At 41.0% G+C, this 18952-nt stretch overlaps 1 protein-coding gene across 2 annotated transcripts in view; it reads right to left on the bottom strand.

Annotated features, from left to right (window-relative positions):
• Window positions 1–1543: 1543 nt before the first annotated feature.
• The window catches only part of ZNF704 (zinc finger protein 704), a 158005-nt gene continuing 140596 nt past the window's right edge, over window positions 1544–18952 (bottom strand). Inside the window, exons 7-10 of one of the 2 annotated variants that reach the window (XR_004904329.1) lie at window positions 18705–18809; window positions 8776–8873; window positions 7183–8095; window positions 1544–4784 (exon numbers count right to left, since the gene is read on the bottom strand). Coding sequence is in view for 1 of the 2 variants with exons in the window: in XM_028518353.2 (XP_028374154.1) it covers window positions 7984–8095; window positions 8776–8873; window positions 18705–18809 (315 nt within the window). In the remaining variant the exon portion in view is untranslated. Of the gene's footprint in view, window positions 4785–5458; window positions 8096–8775; window positions 8874–18704; window positions 18810–18952 lie in introns of those variants that run through there. The other variant, XM_028518353.2, reaches the window with a different exon arrangement.

The raw sequence follows: 18952 nt of genomic DNA on the forward strand, positions 1-18952 counted from the left end.
TAGGTTTTCTCAGGTCTGGATTTGTTCTGGAAGAGTAAGGTCTGAGCTTTATTGAGCCCTTGCCCTTGAATTTGTAGGCATGCAAGAGGCTGACTCCCAGGCTCAAGATCACTCCAGATTAGCCTTGGAGGTAGGTGATAGTGATCCTAAATATCCCTGTTCTCCACTTGGTTCTTAGGAAGTACAAATAACCATGTATCTGAAAGAGACATACTTTATTATAAATGTGATTGTCCCAACACCATAAGGATTCTGGTGTGAGATACAGCCTAAAATCACTTAGTCCATCCATCCAAATGAAGGAAGTGACATCTAATTTTTTCCATGACATACTTATTCCTATTTTGTCTTCATCTTCAGATAAAGATGCTAAGGTTTTCTGTGTGGAAAAATTCCATTCTGAGGTCAGTGGACACTCTAAAATACCCAAATACCTACCAGTTTTCCAGCAAGGATTTTGCCATATTGGAGGTGAAACCACAGAAATATTACCCAGGGACAAAATGTCACAAGGCAGGAAGGGAGGGGGAAGGAGTGTAGAGGGGTTGGCAAAGGGCTTCAGCATAAGGGGGCTATGTGTGCTGTCTTAAACTTTGGGGGTTCCCCACTGCCTTCTTTTAAGGCTCAAGGCTGCTCCTTTCCAGCCCCTTATCACAGTAGTTATGGCAGTGAAAACACTAAGAAAGTTAGGATTACAGTTATTCAATACTCTGGGGCATGGCCTGAGCCTCAAGAAAGCAGAGTGAGAGCTGGGTACGACTTCAGTATGTTTTGATCTGAGGCAAGGCTAGTCTGAGGACATTATACTTCCATAATCAAGTCTTCCATGAGAATGACTTCTGGGGAGAACTGACCTCTTTCCCTCCCTTGATTTTAGTTGTCCAGATAGTGCCAAGGTGAGTGTGGGGGGTGTGGAATTTGGCTGATGGAGGAACTTGACTGATGGTTGTGGAATGTGAACTTTGTGTCTCCCAATAGCTGGATCTGGTGGCCAAAGGCTGCACCTGCCCACATATAGGTTCCTTTGGTCTGCACAGTGCTGGTCAAGAATCTGAGTTAGTGTCAACACTAAATGTCAGGTAAGATCATATTTCCAAGTCAGAAGATCTAGCTTCCCTGGGCCTGATTTCTGCATGGTTCTGATTGTCTATGGCTGGGTCACCCCTTCAAAAGGGACATGTTTTTTTCTTGTTCACCATGATTGCCACCATTCTCTAGTGTCCATATTTTGCCTGATCTAAATCATTCATTCACAACCCATCTGGGCCTTCTAAAGTATCTGGTCTATACCATTAGGAAGCTTCTACTTAAAAATGAAGCAATGCCGTAGCCGGTGTGGCTCAGTGGATTGAGTGCCAGCCTGCAAACCAAAGGGTTGCTGGTTTGATTTCCAGTCAGGGCACATGCCTGGGTTGTGGACCAGGTTAGGTCCCCAGTGGGGGTGCATGAGAGACAACCACATATTGATGTTTCTCTCCCTCTCTTTCTCCCCCCTTCCCTGTCTGTCTAAAATAAATAAATAAATAAATAAATAAAATCTTAAAAAAAAAGAAGCAAGACTCACTTGGTTCAAAACCATTCAGCAGTGAATACTTCCTGGGAACTTTAATGCTAACAACAGAGACATTCCAGGGGAAAGGACATAGAGATTTTCAGACTTCCTCATCTCAAGGACCAGGAGCTGAGACCATATAGTCATTCCTTAACTCCATGCATTTCTAGTTCTCATGTGTACAGATTCAAAAGCCCTTTTGAAAGCAAGGTCTGAGTGACCTTCTGATGACCTCATAGGAGTTGCCCAATGGGTATATGACCATTGTATCCTAGCTTTTCTTTTGATGTTATCTGCATACTTGGCTAATGGGTCCAGCTTTTGAATGAGTAAAATCTTAGAAAGACAAGATACTTTCTTGCTTTAACAGTGAGTGGGATAAAAAAAAAAAAAGAACTATAGCACTGTGAATGGTCTGGCAAAGCTCAGAATTACTTATAGAGTTAATAAAGTCTCCATGGGTGCCTTCCTCATTTCCCAGCTCTTGAGAATACTGTGACTTTCTGATGCCAACCTGGCATGTCTGTGAGTTTTTCTGGTTAAAAAAAAATCAATCACTTGTTCTGATAAGGAAATGCAAGTTTAGCTGAAGAGAAAATTATTTTAAATACCACTAACCATCTAAGAATTCTACCTTTGGGCTTACATTCCATGATTTTAGAAATTTCTGCCAAATGATACTTGCTAGTTTAACACAGGTTTGTGGTTCTGGTAGGTCAGTTGGTAGCTTGTGTGTGTGGCAAATCTATCATTTTACACTAAAAAATGTATAACAATATTTCTCTCATTACTTATAAGCATGTCTATTGACTTCTTCTAGATTTAAGATACATAGGATGATTCTTAAAGTGTCTTTCCCCTCACAATACATTAAAACACACTGTTAATGATAAAAGGTGTAGCTGTTGCCATCTTGATTTTCTTGTATTAATCTTTCCATCTGGTCTATATTTTGACCCCTCACTGCAGAGGGTTAACTGAAAAGATATGCACCAAAACACTTGCTTAAAAGAGGCATAGCCCTTTGTTTGGAGAGTAAGAATTGCTTATAATATTAATGCTTCCTGTCCAGTAAGACTGTCTTTTAAAAAATAAGCTACAATGTATAAAACCAAGGTCATTTCTCTGAAAATGTTCATGTTTTTTGTGATTACAAAACACTGCATCCTGTAAAATATCTCTAGTTCTGTTAACTTGAGAAGTTAAGTACTAATGCTTATTATAAAAGTGGTATGTCTCTCAGAATTATAGAAGCTTAAGCAGTGTATTTCTTGTCTTATTTGGAAAATTAAGTTATAATTGTTATTGTATTTCAGATTACATTCCAATATAACACATTACCATTGTGATTCTCAGACCCTCAGGAGAAGTTATAAAATATGAGATTGTCATAAAAAAGGATCTATTTACAAATCAAGACCACAAGTAAAAGTCCCACTTTGATTGCTGGTCCTATGATAGATACACTTTTTAAAGCATCTGGACCAGTGATTTTCAAAGAGTGTGTCACAAGAATTTTTAAAACATGCAATACCACTATTTAGTTAGGGGCACTCACCTCTTCCCCATAGATTGTCAAATAAACAAAAAACTGACAACAGCCAACATGACAGGTGTCTGGTGTGGATGAATCAAAATTATACTTTTTTTTCAGATTGGCAAAACATAGAACATATTTTTGGTATGCCGGAGAATTTTAGTAATTAGTTTACATTTTCCATGAGATTAAAAGGTTGAAAATCACTGATCTAGACCAGCAGTCCCCAAACTTCTTGGCACCAGGGACTGGGTTTTCCATAGATAGGGCTGTGGGGGAGGGTGAAGAGGAGGGAGAGTGGGAGACAGGAGGGGAAGCTCAGGCGAGCTTAGCTCATAGCCCTGTTTCTAATAGGCCACAGATGGGTACCAGTCCACAGACCAGGGTTGGGGACCCATAATCTAGACCATTGGATATGGGCTCAAAGTCAGTCGCAATGACATATATTTTATACTTTCTTGCTGGATTGGTGATACAATTGGTACTCCAAAGTGCTGATTTCATTTTATGTTCTGACTTGTGGTTCATCTAGTTACAATAGAAAAAGACAAAAGAAAACAGTTTCCATAGGGAGGAATCCTCAGAGAGGATCCCCACAGGTATAAGGAGCAGGAAGAGTGTGTGTGTTCATGGTCAGGAGGGTTATTTTCTTAGAAGAAATGAAATTTGCAGTTGCTCCTCATGCCCAGCACATTCTTCAAAATGATCCACACCCCAATACCTGCGAATCCTGCCGTGTTTCCACTCACTTGTGTGCACAGATTCTTCCTGGTGCTCACCAGGTCACTGCTACAGTTGAAGTAGTCAAGAGAAATTCTATAGGGTCATGAGAAAAAGCAGCACCTTGTCCAGGAAAGTCCATGGAAGTTTGCTCCTTAACCTGCTATCACAGATTTAATGTTTTTCCCCTGGGAGCTTTTGCTCATAGCTAAGAACTCTGGTGAACTAAGAACCTACTGGTGATGAGAGGAAGGAATGCCAAGGCTACATATTCACAACTACATTCCAAGAAAGCCTTCCATGAGTCTCTGGACACCTACCTGGGATGGTGCTTATGGTCCACACACCAGCCTTTGACCACAGCTCAGCCACAGAGAAACAGCTCTTCTCATAAAGCATCCCCTAGCCCCAGAAAAGTTGGTCTCGTCCAGTTCATGTAACTTTGTCTTGAAATAACATCATGTTCATGAAAAAAAATTTTTTTTCTGACTAGATGACTCTGGAGATAATATCTTTCTAATATTAAGCTCCTCCAGCTCTATTTTTCACATACTCTTTAATTTTCCCTGAGGAAATGAATATTATTTATAGTATTTTGCTACTTTTCTCAAGGCATTCTGTTCTAAATGTACAAGTCTTTCCACTTTTCTCTAAACATTCTCAAGTGAAAGCTATGCTTTCGTTTCCAATGAAGTCTGCTGAAAAAGGCAGTGGGCTGTTCCCATAGGTGTGGACACCTGATTTCTGCCCATGCAGATGGCCGCTCCCCAGCGGGGCTCAAGGACAGCCACCAGTGGCTCATCAGCACTAAGGGGTGGGAGCCAGGTGCCCATGGGCCTCTTGTGTTTCTTCTTGGTTCTCCAACACTCTTGTTACTTTTTCCATGTTGTCACGCTGTCATCCTACAACTTGGGTGCATGTTCCCTGGGAAGGACAAGGCAGGGGTGTCCAACCTTTTGGTGTCTCTGGGCCACACTGGAAGAAGAAGAGTTGTCTTGGTCCACACATTAAATACATTGTGACACACAATCACAAAAAAATCTTATAACGTTTTAAACAAATTTACGATTTTGTGTTGGGTTGCATTCATAGCCATCCTGGGCTACATGCAGCCCATGGGCCATGGGTTGGGCACCCATGGACTAAGGGTTAAAACTACTGTTGATGACTCTCTCTCTGTGCAGTTATCTGGAGAATACCTGTCCATCACTATGAAATGCCTTCTTTGGAGAGAGATGAAAAATAAATGTTTTCTGAAGGAAGGAGTATCAAGGGAGAGAAAAGTCAATGCTCTGACGAGCCTTATTTAGAAATACTTTGGGACCAGAGTCCACTACATTACATTCCTGTTGCAGACAGGTCTCTGAGGTCCCTGTGATGGATGGGGCTCCAGTTCAGCAGCCAGTGTGCTGTGGGACACCCCTTCCCATCCACCACCTTCATCCCTCCACCAAGTGAGAGAATATAAAAGAGCATGGTAGCCCAGGGATGGCATAAATAACTGTTGGGCTTAATTTGGCACTTTGTTTAGTTCCAAAGGATAACAAAATAGCTTTACATTAAAAAAATTTAGCTTTTATAATCAGTGTTGTACATTGCAATTCATAGCTTGCTGGGTGGCCTTCAAGAAATTGAATTCCTTTTTTTCCAAGGCCAGCCAAGAGAAGCTCAGTGGTCCCTTAGTTACTACATGCCTTTGTACAGGGTAGAGGTGTCTGTATGGCCAGGGAGGAGCCCCCATGTGGTGGGAGACTTGGGAAAGTATATGTAAAGAAGGTGTTGGAAAGGCAAAGAACTCCCAGGGAAGGGCATGCAGCTCTACCTTCTGCTCATACCTGTGCATTTGGCTAAAATCCAGGCAGAGCTCAGAACTACTCATGCCCCATGTCTCTGTAGGACAGCCATAGAGCCTGGTCCCAAGGTTGCTCCACAGCAAAGGTCTCTCTCTCCTTGTGTCCAAAAGTCCTCTCTGTGTTGCAGGGATAAATTCAGCACCTCATCATGTTAATCATTTTTATTAGTGACATAATCCAAGGATCAAGAGCCAGGGAACTTTGCTGAAGACAAAAACCTCGGCTCCAGGGTTGTACCCCAACCACCACTTAAATATATGGTGAACCTGCTCAAATGGGTGATCGGCCCTGAACTCATGGGTCACTCCACCTACAGCTCAGGGCCCTGGCACCAGGCCAGAGCCTCGTCTCACAGTGGGCGGTGCCTGTAGGTGAAGCATCAGGTCACCTGGGAGGAGAAAAGACATGCTTGGGTAGAGGATGCAAAAACATTTCCTTACTTTAAAAAAAAATGTCTTTTCTTGGCTAACCTCATAAATATTAAATACATTACAGATGATGCCATGGTGAGTGCTGATAGAACATCATGATGTGAAATTAAATAAAGTTTTTTTTTCTGTTCTCTCGGAATAAGTGTTTTTACAGAAAAAAATAAATGGAGGAGGAAAATAGGATCTTTTCTAGAGAATAATGTTTAAAAAAGTCATACGAGAATTAAAAAAATTAAGTTGCCAAAATATAACCATATAGATTGCGGATATTACATTACAGAATTATATATATATATATATGTTTCTGTTCTCACTAGATGACTTCTACTCTTTAAACAAAGGTGTATGTACAGTCTCTAGATGTATATTAAACTTTCCTCTGTGCAACCTTCTTTAACATTCCTATGGCTGATTCTAGGCTCCTGTCCTGCACAGTGCATCCTATAAGGTACTTGTACCTTTTTGCATAGGTATAGGAGAAATAGCTCTCTAGCAGGGCAATCGAGAGGAGGGTAGGAAGTTATAGGGCTTGACAACTACCCCCTCTCCCCACACCACTACCACAAAAACCAACCAACCAACCAGGTAAGAAAGCCTAATAATAAGCAGAACACAGCACAAGCCCTGTCCTACTAAATCAAGAGCATCCTATACCGACATGCATTTTCCTTTTGGCATTCTCAATGTTCCCTTCTGAGCCAAATACTTAATGAATAGCTCCACTATTTTTACAAGAAAAATAAAGGTTTGGATCCTCCATTTACCCATAAAATATTTAGATTATTCATAAACCCATCTTCCAGACACACTAAAGCATGAAACCTGCCCCAGTGCACGCAGACTGGAGGTTGGTCTGTTTGACCTCACGTGGCTTTCTGAACAGGTGGAGATGCGGAGGCTGTGCTCTGCTGTTTAAAAGCAAATCTGCAGGGACAGTTTGAGTTCTTGACATTTCTCAAACCAGACAGTGAGAAGTTTTGAGGGAAAGCTTGATGACCCATAGACCCGGCAATGACTTTGTCAGATGTGCAGTGACACACATTTTAGCTGCAGTTCCCATCACATCCCTGAAAGAAGTGTCAGGCTTACCCAGAGGGCTCCATGTGCCAGGTCTGGATTGAGTTGAGCAGGCAGAAGAGGAGCTGCTTGGGGAAGGGCTTCTTACAGATCTTGGGAAGACTTCTAGGTGTTTCCCATCAGTGACAGCTGGGTGTCCTGAGCTCAGCTTGGAGCTGAAGTCTGCTGATGAGTTCAGTCAACCTATTTTTGAGTTTCCACCATCAGGGGCCCTGCAAGCCCACAGCTCTACCATTTCAGGGCCATTCTTCAAAACAAAACAAAACAAAGAGAAAGACATGGAAAAGATACCCAGAGTGCTGCCCCAAGAAGTCAAATGGAAACTGGGAAAAGACTATTCACACGAAAGTGTGTATTGTTCTTTGTACAAAAGCTACAGAATCACATGTAGCTTTTTTGTGTGTGTCAATACCTGCCACTGCCCCTCACCCTCAACTGAAATGGTATTTTTCAGAAAGCTTGTCAAAATATGCCTCCTTTCTAGGTAAAATGGGCATTGTTGATTCCATTGCGATGGAAGTCCATAGTTTTCAAACCTAGACACATAGTAAAGCAAATTGACTTTCCTTTTCACACACACAAATTAGTAATAGCTGCTCTAGGTGGGTTCCGAACAGATCAGTGCCTGTGTGACTTATTTTTTGCTGTAATTCCACCAAGGTTCCTGGAAGTGTTTTCCTGGGCTCCAGATGTGTTTTGTTCAGAAGGAAGAGTGCTTTCCCAAAAGCTGCAGTGGGAGGTGAAGGTGGGGTGACCTGCTCGGTGGCTGTGACCTGGTGGCTGTGACTAGATTACTGCTGTCCCTTAGGTTCCTCAGTCCAGGAAGCGCTGGCAGGCCTTCTTCCAGCGGCAGGCCGTGCACCACAGGTCTCGGTTCTCCATGCCATATACCTTCCGGCATTTCTTGCCTTCTCCACGAGGCTTCCTGAGGGTGTGTGAGGGCAGCATGGTCAGTGGGAAGAACTCAATGGACATTCCACTGAGGGCTCAAAATCCCTCAAAAGATGGAGAAAAGAAGCTAGGAATTTCAGCAGAGCTCCCTCCAGGTCAGGCTTTCACATATGTTGGGTGATTTCCCCACCACTGCCCAGGGCTGCTACAATTGGCTTCTCTAACTCTTAAGCTTCTACTTGTCCACTTGCGGACATGATATTGGCCATCTGCACAACACTGAGTTAAACACATACAATGAGAAAGACCAGCAGAGAGCATTACTGTTTCAAATTTTTAAAGATGTGCTTTTAAGTGCTCTCTCTTTTTTCAAGTGTGTAGCATCACGGTTAAGGGAATCCCAAGAGGTACTCCTTGATCTGGAGTAAAAACTCTATCTTATAGTTAATTTAATACAGTGGTTAATGCAACATGGCTTTAAGTAGACCCAATAATCACCATTGCTTATTCTCTAGCAAAACTTACTGCAAACTGTTACAACAAAAAAACAACAAATTTTCCCTCATAGTTAACGGATGGGGAAAACCATGGAACAAAAGAAAGTGTGTCTCATCCATTATAGGGACATTTTATGGAAGGTCTTATCTCTCATTTCTCTTTCTTTGTTTCAGTTCTATGTTTTAGTTGATTCCCTTGAGATGAGGAGTTTCCTACCTTAGGCTGACCATCCCCCTGGGCGGGGAGGACAAGACTGTGTGACTGTGCTGTCTCTGCTCTCCTGTGCCCATAGGATGGTGATGTGTTGGTGACACCTGGTGAGGACATGGAAAACAAAGTTGATGGGGCATGTTCTCTGTGCCATACCTTTATTTAGCTTTGTGATGTGGGCAGTGGTTCTTCACCATTAGAAATGGAGGTGAAGTGTTTCCTTCACAGAGACCACGTGTTAAAATGGATGGGGGTGATGCTCACAGCAGAATTTAAATGCACCTCCAACAGAAAAGACCCAATGGCAATTAACACCTTAAAAATCTTCATGACTTCACATGTGTGCATTCTAATTTGCCCATAGTAACATATTTCATTTGAATAACATTTTAAACTATAAAGGATATTCCTATTCCAAGCATCATGATTTCTTTTTTAAAGAAGAAAAAGCTAGAGAGATTAAGAGATCTTTCTAAAATTATACAGCAAGTCAGTGGCCACGCTGAGTGGCCTTTGGCCTTCTGTTCACTTTGTCATTCACAGTCACTAAATAAATGGCTTCTAACATAAGATACTCACATGCAACAAACCCCTTCTGGAGTCGAAAAGGAATAAAGGGGAGAAACCAAGAGCTTGAGGAAATCAAGAACAAATATCACCCACATAATACTTACTGTCACTGTGTGCTAAGTCTACTGACAAGAGCTTTAATTTCCACAACTACCCTAAGTGATAAGTATTACTATTGTTCCCATTTTATAGATAAGGAAACCAAGGTAAAAGGAGGTTATAAAACTTGCCCAACATCATGGACCCTGCAATGGCAGGATAGAGCTGTCCTGAGCTCTACCCCCTAATGCCTCTGCCTCCAGTCATAATAGTAGCAGGGCCCTTCTGGTTCTCCATTCCCTGGATGATCACTGAGTCTCTCTGCACACCTGTTCTCATAACACTAAATATCTTCCCAGATTCCAGAATTCTCAAAAACTGCCAAAACTAACTTTCATAACAAAAGATAAATGTTTCAAGTAAATATACAACATTTGTGTTACAGAAGAGCAGACACTTGATACATTTTAAAACCCAATCATCTGGAAGCCAATAGGGACCTAGAAATACCATTACCTATTAACAGTCACAGGGACATTCCCAAGGCAAACTTATACAACTGATTTTCTCTAGTTCAGGGGCTAGTACATTTATTTTCTTTCAATGGGAAGTAGTGTATGTACATCTGTGTTATTTCCCCAGATGTTAATTTTAAAAAGATGAAACAAGTAACAAAAAAACCTAATATTTTAAACCACTGTTGCTATGACTCTGAATTATTCCGTACCATTGGTCTTTACTTTGCTAAAGTTGGGTGGCATGGATGCATTTGATGTATGTAGATACATAGGCTTTTCCAGGAGCAGAATCCCAACCCATTCCCCATCCCCATCAGAATGCATAACAGCAAACCAGAGAGTGTAAATTTTACAGGTGTGCTTAGCTGTGACCTAGAATGGTCTAGAATATACTCATCTGAATTGTTTTCAGTGATCAGGACAATGGAAATTTTAAAAAATAACTGTAGAACTTTTAGAATCCCAAGAACACTTCCCTATTTAGTCATAGAATTGAAAAAGTTGAGGGGACATGGCACTATTTCCATCAGCCCAGGATGTTGTGGAAAGTTCTAAATTTTGCAAAGCTGCCCCCCACCCCTTTTACGTGGGGTAATATGAGATTACAGGATGTTCTTCATTTAGTGAATATTTATTGAGCACTGACTGTACACCAGACAATGTCCTAAGCTGTGGGGATACAGTCTGGAACAAAACAAAGTCTCTGCCCTCATAGAGCATACATTCTAGTGGGCAGAGAGTCAATGAACACCAAACACAATAAAATAAGGTAAGAGGCAGCTTTGTCAAAGGACAGAACATTTATTTATTCAGAGTGGTAAGAGAAGGCCTCTCAAGGAGACTACCCCTTATCTCTAGGGCACCCCAGGGAAAGGAGAGCAGTGACAAAGCACAGTGGGTATAGAGTGTCAATGGGGTCAGAAGACACTGTGTGGGGGCAGAAGGTGGGAGAGCAGGAGGTGTTAGAGTCAGGTTATGCCCTGTGACTGTGATGAGGAATTTGAATATTATTCTAAGGCCAAGGGAGGCCACTAGAGAGTTTTAAGAAAGATGGCTGATTAGCTTTGAAAAGATTGCTTTTGGCTCCTGGGAGAATGACTTGGAGATAGCTGGAGAGAAACCCCAAGGCTGGTTCAGAGCTTATGTAGCATTTTGGTGGGAAACATACTGTTGATTTAGATGAGGGCATGGCTGTGGTGTTAAGAAGGGGCTGGACCCATGTCTATTAGGGGCAGAGTCTGGAACTTGCTATAGATGAGATATGGGACCAAACAAACAAACCAACAAACCCACAAATCTTTAGATGAATCTGAGAGGAATCAAGAGGTAAGGATGAACCCTCATTTCTGGGCTGAGCAGCTGGTGGGATGCTAGGACCACTTATTGAAGTGGAGAAACAGGTAAAAACTACAGGTTTGGGGGAGGAAAGAGGACAGGGTATTTGAAAATACCAAGAACATAGTTTGAAGAACATGGACCTTCTGCTGGAATAACCCTTGTCTACAGTCTATTCTTGCTAATGGCTTTCTCAGCCCCAGAGATGAGGGCCTATATGTCTTGAGTCCAGTCCTGGTGTCTACAGGACACAGCAGAGGCCAGGACTCACCATACCTCACATGTGGCTCAGGCGTGGGGGAGGAGCTGTACAATCCAGCTATTGAGCAGGCCTTGAGACATAATGGCAAAATGATGGGTTTTAGCTTCTTATTTTAGGTGGGACTGAGGGTGGGGAAGTCCAGGTGACCAGCACAGGGAACTAACATTTATTCAGCACTTGAAAACGTGAGAGGCTATGAGGTTATTGTGATCTCTTTTAATCCTCACAAAACCATGCAAAATGCTGTAGAAGTGCTACAACCTGCAGACGTGCTGTTCCTTCCCTTTTGCAGGTAGAATAATTCAGGCTCTGAGCAGAAAAGAGGCCTGTGCAGTGTCCTGGAATTCGGAGCAGCAGAAATTTCCTGGGATCTTGTTCAATGAATTACCTTCCACATGTTATCTCATTTAATTTTCATCATGATCCTAGGATAGGTATAGCCATCATTTCATTTTATAGGTGAGGAAATGGAGAGGTTTAGTTGCCAAGGCCACAGTTAGTCACTAGTGGACCTGGGATTTGAACATGGCTGTCTCATACCACCTGGCCTTGGAACTCGGTTCAGAGTGATAATGCCCTGCTCTTTCCCCTCTTCCATTGATGGGACAATGAGTGCCCTAAAGCATTCTTTTGTCTATTTCTCCCAATGGTCTCCACTTTTCAATTTTTATTTATTTTATATCTTAATGGTTTCTAAGTGCTCTTTTGGGGCATGTTTTATAAAGTACATAATGTGCTTAGAGAGTACTTTATGGTATTATTTCTAAATAATATAATGATTGGGTGATAGGCCTATAATTTGTCTACTAATTAGGTGTAACCTCAGAAGCATTTAAAGCACTCTAAATTATACTCTGCAAATGTCAGGCTAATTTCTCCTTCAAGTTGAGGAGATTCATGTCATATGTATGAGTCACTCCCAAATAGGGAGGATCACGTTCTCTGACTGCTGTGTTACGGCAATGCGATACGTCACAAGTGCCATGATGGGGCATGCTCAGAAATGTCAGTGCTAGGCTGTACTCAACAGAGCAACTTTCCAAGTGCTGCAGTTGAGGGCACTGCTTAACAGAGGCCCTGTGACTGTCAAGAGGTCACAATGTAGATGCCAGGGTTGGAATCTGTGGCTGAGCCTCACCAGGTCAGTAATATGGTTGTTGTGTCCTTCTGTAAACAAGTTGCAGACATTTCTTTTCTTTGTGATTTTCTACCTCTCAAATGGAATTTAAAAAAAAGATCTTTGTCTTGTTTTAACCTCTTAGGACATACTGTTTTGAATTCTCCCTCTAGGTGTTAAAAACCCCCAGCTAAACCACTAACAAGCAGGCATGGCTATTTCAGGTTGGGAGATCCTCCTGGCTTGAAGCCTCCTGGACTGACCCAGGGACAGCAGGCTGGTCTATTCCTACTGGCTTGCATGGGGTCTTTTATGGCCTGGATGTCTGTGTTGCCCCAAATCCGTATGTTGAAGCCCAAGCTCCTAGCATGGTTGTATTTGGAGATGGAGCCTTTAAGGAAGTAATTAAGAATAAAGAGATCCAAAAGATGAGATCCTGATCCACCAGGATTAGTATTCTTTTAAGAAGAGACACCAAATGGTTCTCTCTCCATTTCTACCCAAACCCTCCAAGAGAAAAGGCCATGTGAGGACACAGAGAGAAAGTGCCCTCTGCAAGCCAGAAAAATGCCCTCACTGGGAAGAAATTGGCCAGAACCTTGATCTGGGACTGTTGGCTTCCAGAACTGTGAAAACATAAGTTTCAGTTATATAAGCCCCAGTCTATGGTACTCTGTTAATGCAGGGTGAACAGACTAATGTGCCATGAAAAGACAGAAAGGAATGGACATAATTAGAAGAAAAGACAGTCATTCAGGAAAAACAGGTCAAAGAAAGTTGAATTAATGAAGGTCCTCTCCTTATCCCTATGTCTACAATCTTGGGCTAGGAAGACACAGCCCCCAGTGACATTTATAAATATGCAAATTGGCATTCTTGTTCCATACCTCCACAGCGGGCCTTACCCAGGGAACTTATTAAAGCTCAACATCCAGGAAGTCCAGCATTGGCAAATGAATAAACAAAATCCTGCAGACCTTGAGATTTCTCAGAAGGAGATTATTTGCACTCTCCAGGAGGCTTATAAAAGCAGCCCCTCTTCCAGGTCTCAAAGATTCTCAAAGAGGGAGGCAAATCTTAAATGGGGCCCATAGCCTCAAGTTGTTTGTTTTGGAGTACAGAAATGTATTTTTTTTAATTCTTAATTTTGTGTGTGTGTCTAGTTCTGGCCAAGATGGAGGGGTAGGTAGAAACCCTTTGCTTCCTTGCACAACCAAAAGGAGGATAACAACCAATCTAAAAACAATAAATAACCAGAAGTGCCAGAAAATCAAACTGCATGGAACTCTGACAACCAAGTAATTAAAGAAAAAAATCAACCAGAACAACCAGACCAGTAAGGCGGTGGACCACATAGGCTGGGCTGGCTCAGAAAAACTGAGGCAAGGCAGTGGACTGGTGGGGCTGGCTGAACGTGAAACTGAGACTCAGAGTTGACTGTGGACTATGGCGGGGGTTGCCACGATGGGAGAAACTCCCAGCTCACATGGGAGTCCATTGGAAAGTGGGGCTTGTGCCCAGCAAGCAAGCTGCATTGTTCCCTCTCTGACACCTCACCCAAAGACAGTATCACAACACATTAAAGAGGGCTGCCCCCGACCCCCCCCCCCACACACCTTGAATGCCTAAGGCCCTGCCCCCTTACAACTTAACAGGTGCACCAACACAAAGAAATATGGCCCAAAGAAAGAACAGCAAAACTCCAGAGGGAGAGAGAGAGTGAGCTAAGCGATGAGGAGATAGCCAACCTGTCTGATGTGGAATTCAAAACATTAGTAATCAAGATGCTCACAGAACTGATTGAGCTTGGTTGAAAAATGAAAGAGCAAATGAAGACTACCCAACGTGAAATAAAGCAAAATATTCAGGGAACCAACAGTGACAGGATGGAAACCAGGACTCAAAGAAACAATTTGGAATAAAAGGAAGAAATAAACATCCAACGGTAACAGAATGAAGAATAATTTAAAAAAATGAGGAGAGGCTTAGGAACCTCTGGGACAACTTTAAACATTCCAATATCTGAATTATAAGGGGTGCCAGAAGGAGAAGAACAACAGCAAGAAATTTAAAACTTATTTGAACAAATAATGAAGAAAAGTTTTCCCAATTTGACAAAGGAAATAGACTTCTAGGAAGTCCAGGAAGCTCAGAGTCCCAAAGAAGTTGGACCCAAGAAAGAACACACCAAGGCACATCATCATTAAGGTACTTGAGATTAAAGATAAGGAGAAAATCTTCAAAGTAGCAAGAGAAAAGGAGACAGTTACCTACAAAGGAATTCCCACAAGACTATATCAGTTGATTTCTCAAAGAAACTTTACAGGCAAGAAGGGGTTGAAAACAAGTATTCAAAGTCATGAAAGGCAAGGACCTACATCCAAGATTACTCTATCCAGCAAAGCTATAACTTAGAATGGAAGGGCAGATAAAGTGCTCCTCAGATAAGGTCAAGTTAAAGGAGTTCATCACCACCAAGCCCTTATGGTATGAAATGGTAAAGGGACTTAAGAAGATAAAAAATATGAACAGTAAAATGACAACAAACTCACAACTATCAACAAATGAACCTAAAATACCAAAAAAAGAGAAACAACAAAAACAAAAACTAAGCAAACAACTAGACCAGAAACAGAATCATAGAAATGGACATCACTTGGTGGGTTTTGGGGGTGGGTAGGAGAAGAATGAAGGGGGGTAAGGTACAGGGAATAAGAAGCATAATTGGTAGGCATAAAATAGTTCAGGAGAGGTCAAAAATGGCATAGGAAACAGAGGACTCAAAGAACTTATATGTATAACCCATGCACATGAACTAATTGGGGAATGCTGGAGTGTTGTTGGGGGGTGCAGGGCAGAAGGGGGATAAAGGGGGAAAATTGGGAAAACTGTAATAGCATAATCAATAAAGTATACTTAATTTTTTTGTGTCTTCCATGCACTTTATTTTTTCTATTGTATTTTTTCCATTACCACTTAGTCCCCTCATATCCCTTAATCCCCTCACAATGACCACACTGTTGTCCATGTTCATGAATCCTTTTTTCTTTTTGCTCAATCCCTCTACTCTCTAACCTCCCCCACACTTAGCTGTCATCCTGTTCTCTGTGTATGAGTCTGTCTCTATTTTGCTTGTTATTTCAGTTTGTTCATTAGATTCCACATATGAGTGAAATTGTGTGGTATTTGTCTTTGACTGGCTTATTTCACCTACCATAATGTTTTCCAGGTTCATCCCTACAGAAATATATTCTTAAGAAACATTTTACAAAATGCCAACTACTCTACTATTCAGCCTGAACATGGTTGAGGCTCTCATTAACACTAATTCACTATAATTTAATATGTTGAGAGTCTTTGTCTGAAAACCCTGTTACATTCATTCAGAAGGTAGAAATTCATATGTTCTTACATTCAACTTGGCTTCTGTCTTCCAGGGGTGAGATAGCATTCCTGCAGAAATAGGGACAGTGGCTGGTGTTCTCAGTGGATGCATGACAGTCCTGTGCCTGTGTGCTGTGCATTTGTGAGATCCAGCCCCGTAGAAAGAGGCAGACAGGAAACACTCATCTTTTTTTTTTGTTAAGCATCAACAGAGAGTATAGTGGATGAAGAACATTTTTGGTGGTAAGCTAATTTAGTCTAATCTAGACTAAAACAGATGTCCTGCAAAATAGTGCCCTCTGCCCTCATTTTTATTTCAAATAGGAATGGCAAGCTTGATTGCTAACACAGTCTACAATAGGCTGAACCAGACCACACAACCAAGTAATTGAGAAATAATTTATTCTCTGGTGAAAGAATAAATTGGAAGCTCATATAGGATTTAGTGAGAGACCCAATTAACCCAACTACTCTGTATACATTCTGTCAAAGCTCTAGTCTAGGGTGTCCCTGAACCAACACAGTGAAATTAGGGGCTCTGAAAAAAACCTAGGGCATTGAGATGAGGATAGAGAGATACATGGTGTTCACAATAGGGTTTTAAAATTTCACTGTTGTAAAACAAAGAAGGTACCTAGATAGTAGCCTATTGTGTAAGACATTGAGGAACTTTGGAGAACATACTATTCAGAGTGATTTTTCTATACTTCCATAGGAAATGGTTTAATTAATAAAATATAGGGGTAAATTCTGTCTGAAAAGAAGTCTGAACAGGGTTGTTCCATCTATACTCTCTGCTTGTTTTTACACAAGTCCAGCTCTCAAGTTAAAGACAAGAATAGCAGGTCCCTGTCATTCTGTAATTGCAGCTGCCTTTCTAGTTTAGAAGGATTGTTGCAAATGTGACCCTGAGAACTACTCTAGATCACTGTTCTAGCTTGAAACAACACTAATACCTAATTTATAAGTTGTTCTCTCCCCTGTCTACTCACATGTCATTGACTGCTTTCTTGGTCTTTCAGAGCAACCAGCAGTGATCACTATTCCATGAAGCAGGTAACTTTCATGATTACTCCAGATCCACAATATTGTTAAAAAATCAAATTCTAGAAGTCTTTTCTAGAAACTACAAATTCCCCAACTGCTGCCAGCAGGATGTTTTTTATTATTGGCTAGTTCTCTAGGGATTTAATAAATATTCCTTGGTGTAGAGCAGCAGAATTGATTGAGACACTTTCATTATTATCAGCTCTGCAGGAGGTCTTAGTATTTGCTGGAAACATCTGGGAGTTGCCAGGGGTTGAAAATATGAAGATTTTGTGAGGTCCTTGGAGAGAGATGTGTAAGGGAGAAAAATAACATGAATATCCATTATCATATGCAACTTTCAGGATCTTACCAGGAGTTATAAATGCCCTGAACATCAATAGTGTCAGGGGTCTATGGATATTCTGTGATAAACTATAAAGGAAAATCTACAGGGAACCAATAGTGGAGGGGATGAAGCCAGAGTTCAGATCAATGATTTGAAACATAAGAAAGAAATAAGTGTTCAACCAGAACAGCAAGAAGAAAAGAGAATTAAAAATAATGAGGATAGTATACCAATCCTCTGGGACACCTTCAAACATACTAACATCTGAATAACAGGGATCCCAGAAGGTGAAGAGAAAGAACAAGAAATTGAAAATTTATTTGAGAAAATAATGAAAGAAAACTTCCTGAATTTGATGAAAGAAATTGACATACAAGTCCAGGAAGCACAGAGAGTCCTAAACAATTTAGACCCAAAGAGGACCACACCAAGACACATCATAATTAAAATGCCTAAGGCTAAAGCCAAAGAGAGAATCTTAAAAACAGCAAGAGAAAAGCAGAGATTTATCAACAAAAGAGTTCCCATTAAGACTGTCAGCTGATTTCTCAAAAGAAATCTTGCAGACAAGAAGGAACTGACAAGAAGTATTCAAAGTGATAAAAGGCAAGGATCTCCAACCTACATTACTCTATCCAGCAAAGCTGTCATTTAGAATGGGAGGGCAGATAAAAGACCCAATATAAATTTTTAAATGAATGGTTAGGAATCAGGTTAATTCATAGTAATTTATCAGATAGCAATCATTTAATATGTCAAATCAATTCTTATCTACTACTTAAACCTGATGGCATAATTTAGCACTGACTTATTTTCAAATTACCCATCTATATGGGTATATTATTCAGGCTTTGGGGGGAAAAAGAGATCTCAATTTATTTACTTTTTTGAACCTTCAAGATAACATACCCACAAATAATAATTTTAAAGTCACAAATATTATAAAGTTACTCATAATGATAAATGCCATTTATGTACAGGGTCTTTTTCTTTTATGTTCAGGTTCTGAGTTCAGAGATTGATTTTATAAAGCCTTTTGGAAACATACAAATATACTGCCAACACAAAAAGTTTTGATGTATTTCTAACACATTGCTTATCAGCAGTGAAACATTCATGTGCTTTTCTTAAATTCCAGTTAAAACACCTTTCACAGAGTAGCTGGGCCTATCTGAACCATGAGATACATTGCTGAGGAGTTTACAAATATGATGTAAGACACAGGGTACTTCTAGTGTTGTGATGTTCGTCTTTTTCTTGCATGAGTCTAAAATTTGTTCCCTTACTTTATATTTGGTTTTGACCAGCTCTCCATGTTTTTGTACTTGTACTTACTGGAATGCCTGTGAAAGTAACTGGAGGAGACTGCCAAGAGATGCTGAAGCTGCTGCCATTGGGGGCAAACTTGGTGGATCCTGGAATGGTCACAGGGGGTGTGGCCTGTTACATAGGAAACAGAGAAAATTGTTATGAAAGAACATTTTTCCCCAGAGCCTTAGCTGTCGTTAACAAGGTAGGGCCTCAGAAATGATCTCAGCTGTATTAATTATCTTATAGGAAGAGATTAAACATGGTCAAAGAGA

The sequence above is a fragment of the Phyllostomus discolor genome, chromosome 7, assembly GCF_004126475.2.
Source record: "Phyllostomus discolor isolate MPI-MPIP mPhyDis1 chromosome 7, mPhyDis1.pri.v3, whole genome shotgun sequence".
In the NCBI taxonomy this organism is placed as follows: Eukaryota; Metazoa; Chordata; class Mammalia; order Chiroptera; family Phyllostomidae; genus Phyllostomus; species Phyllostomus discolor.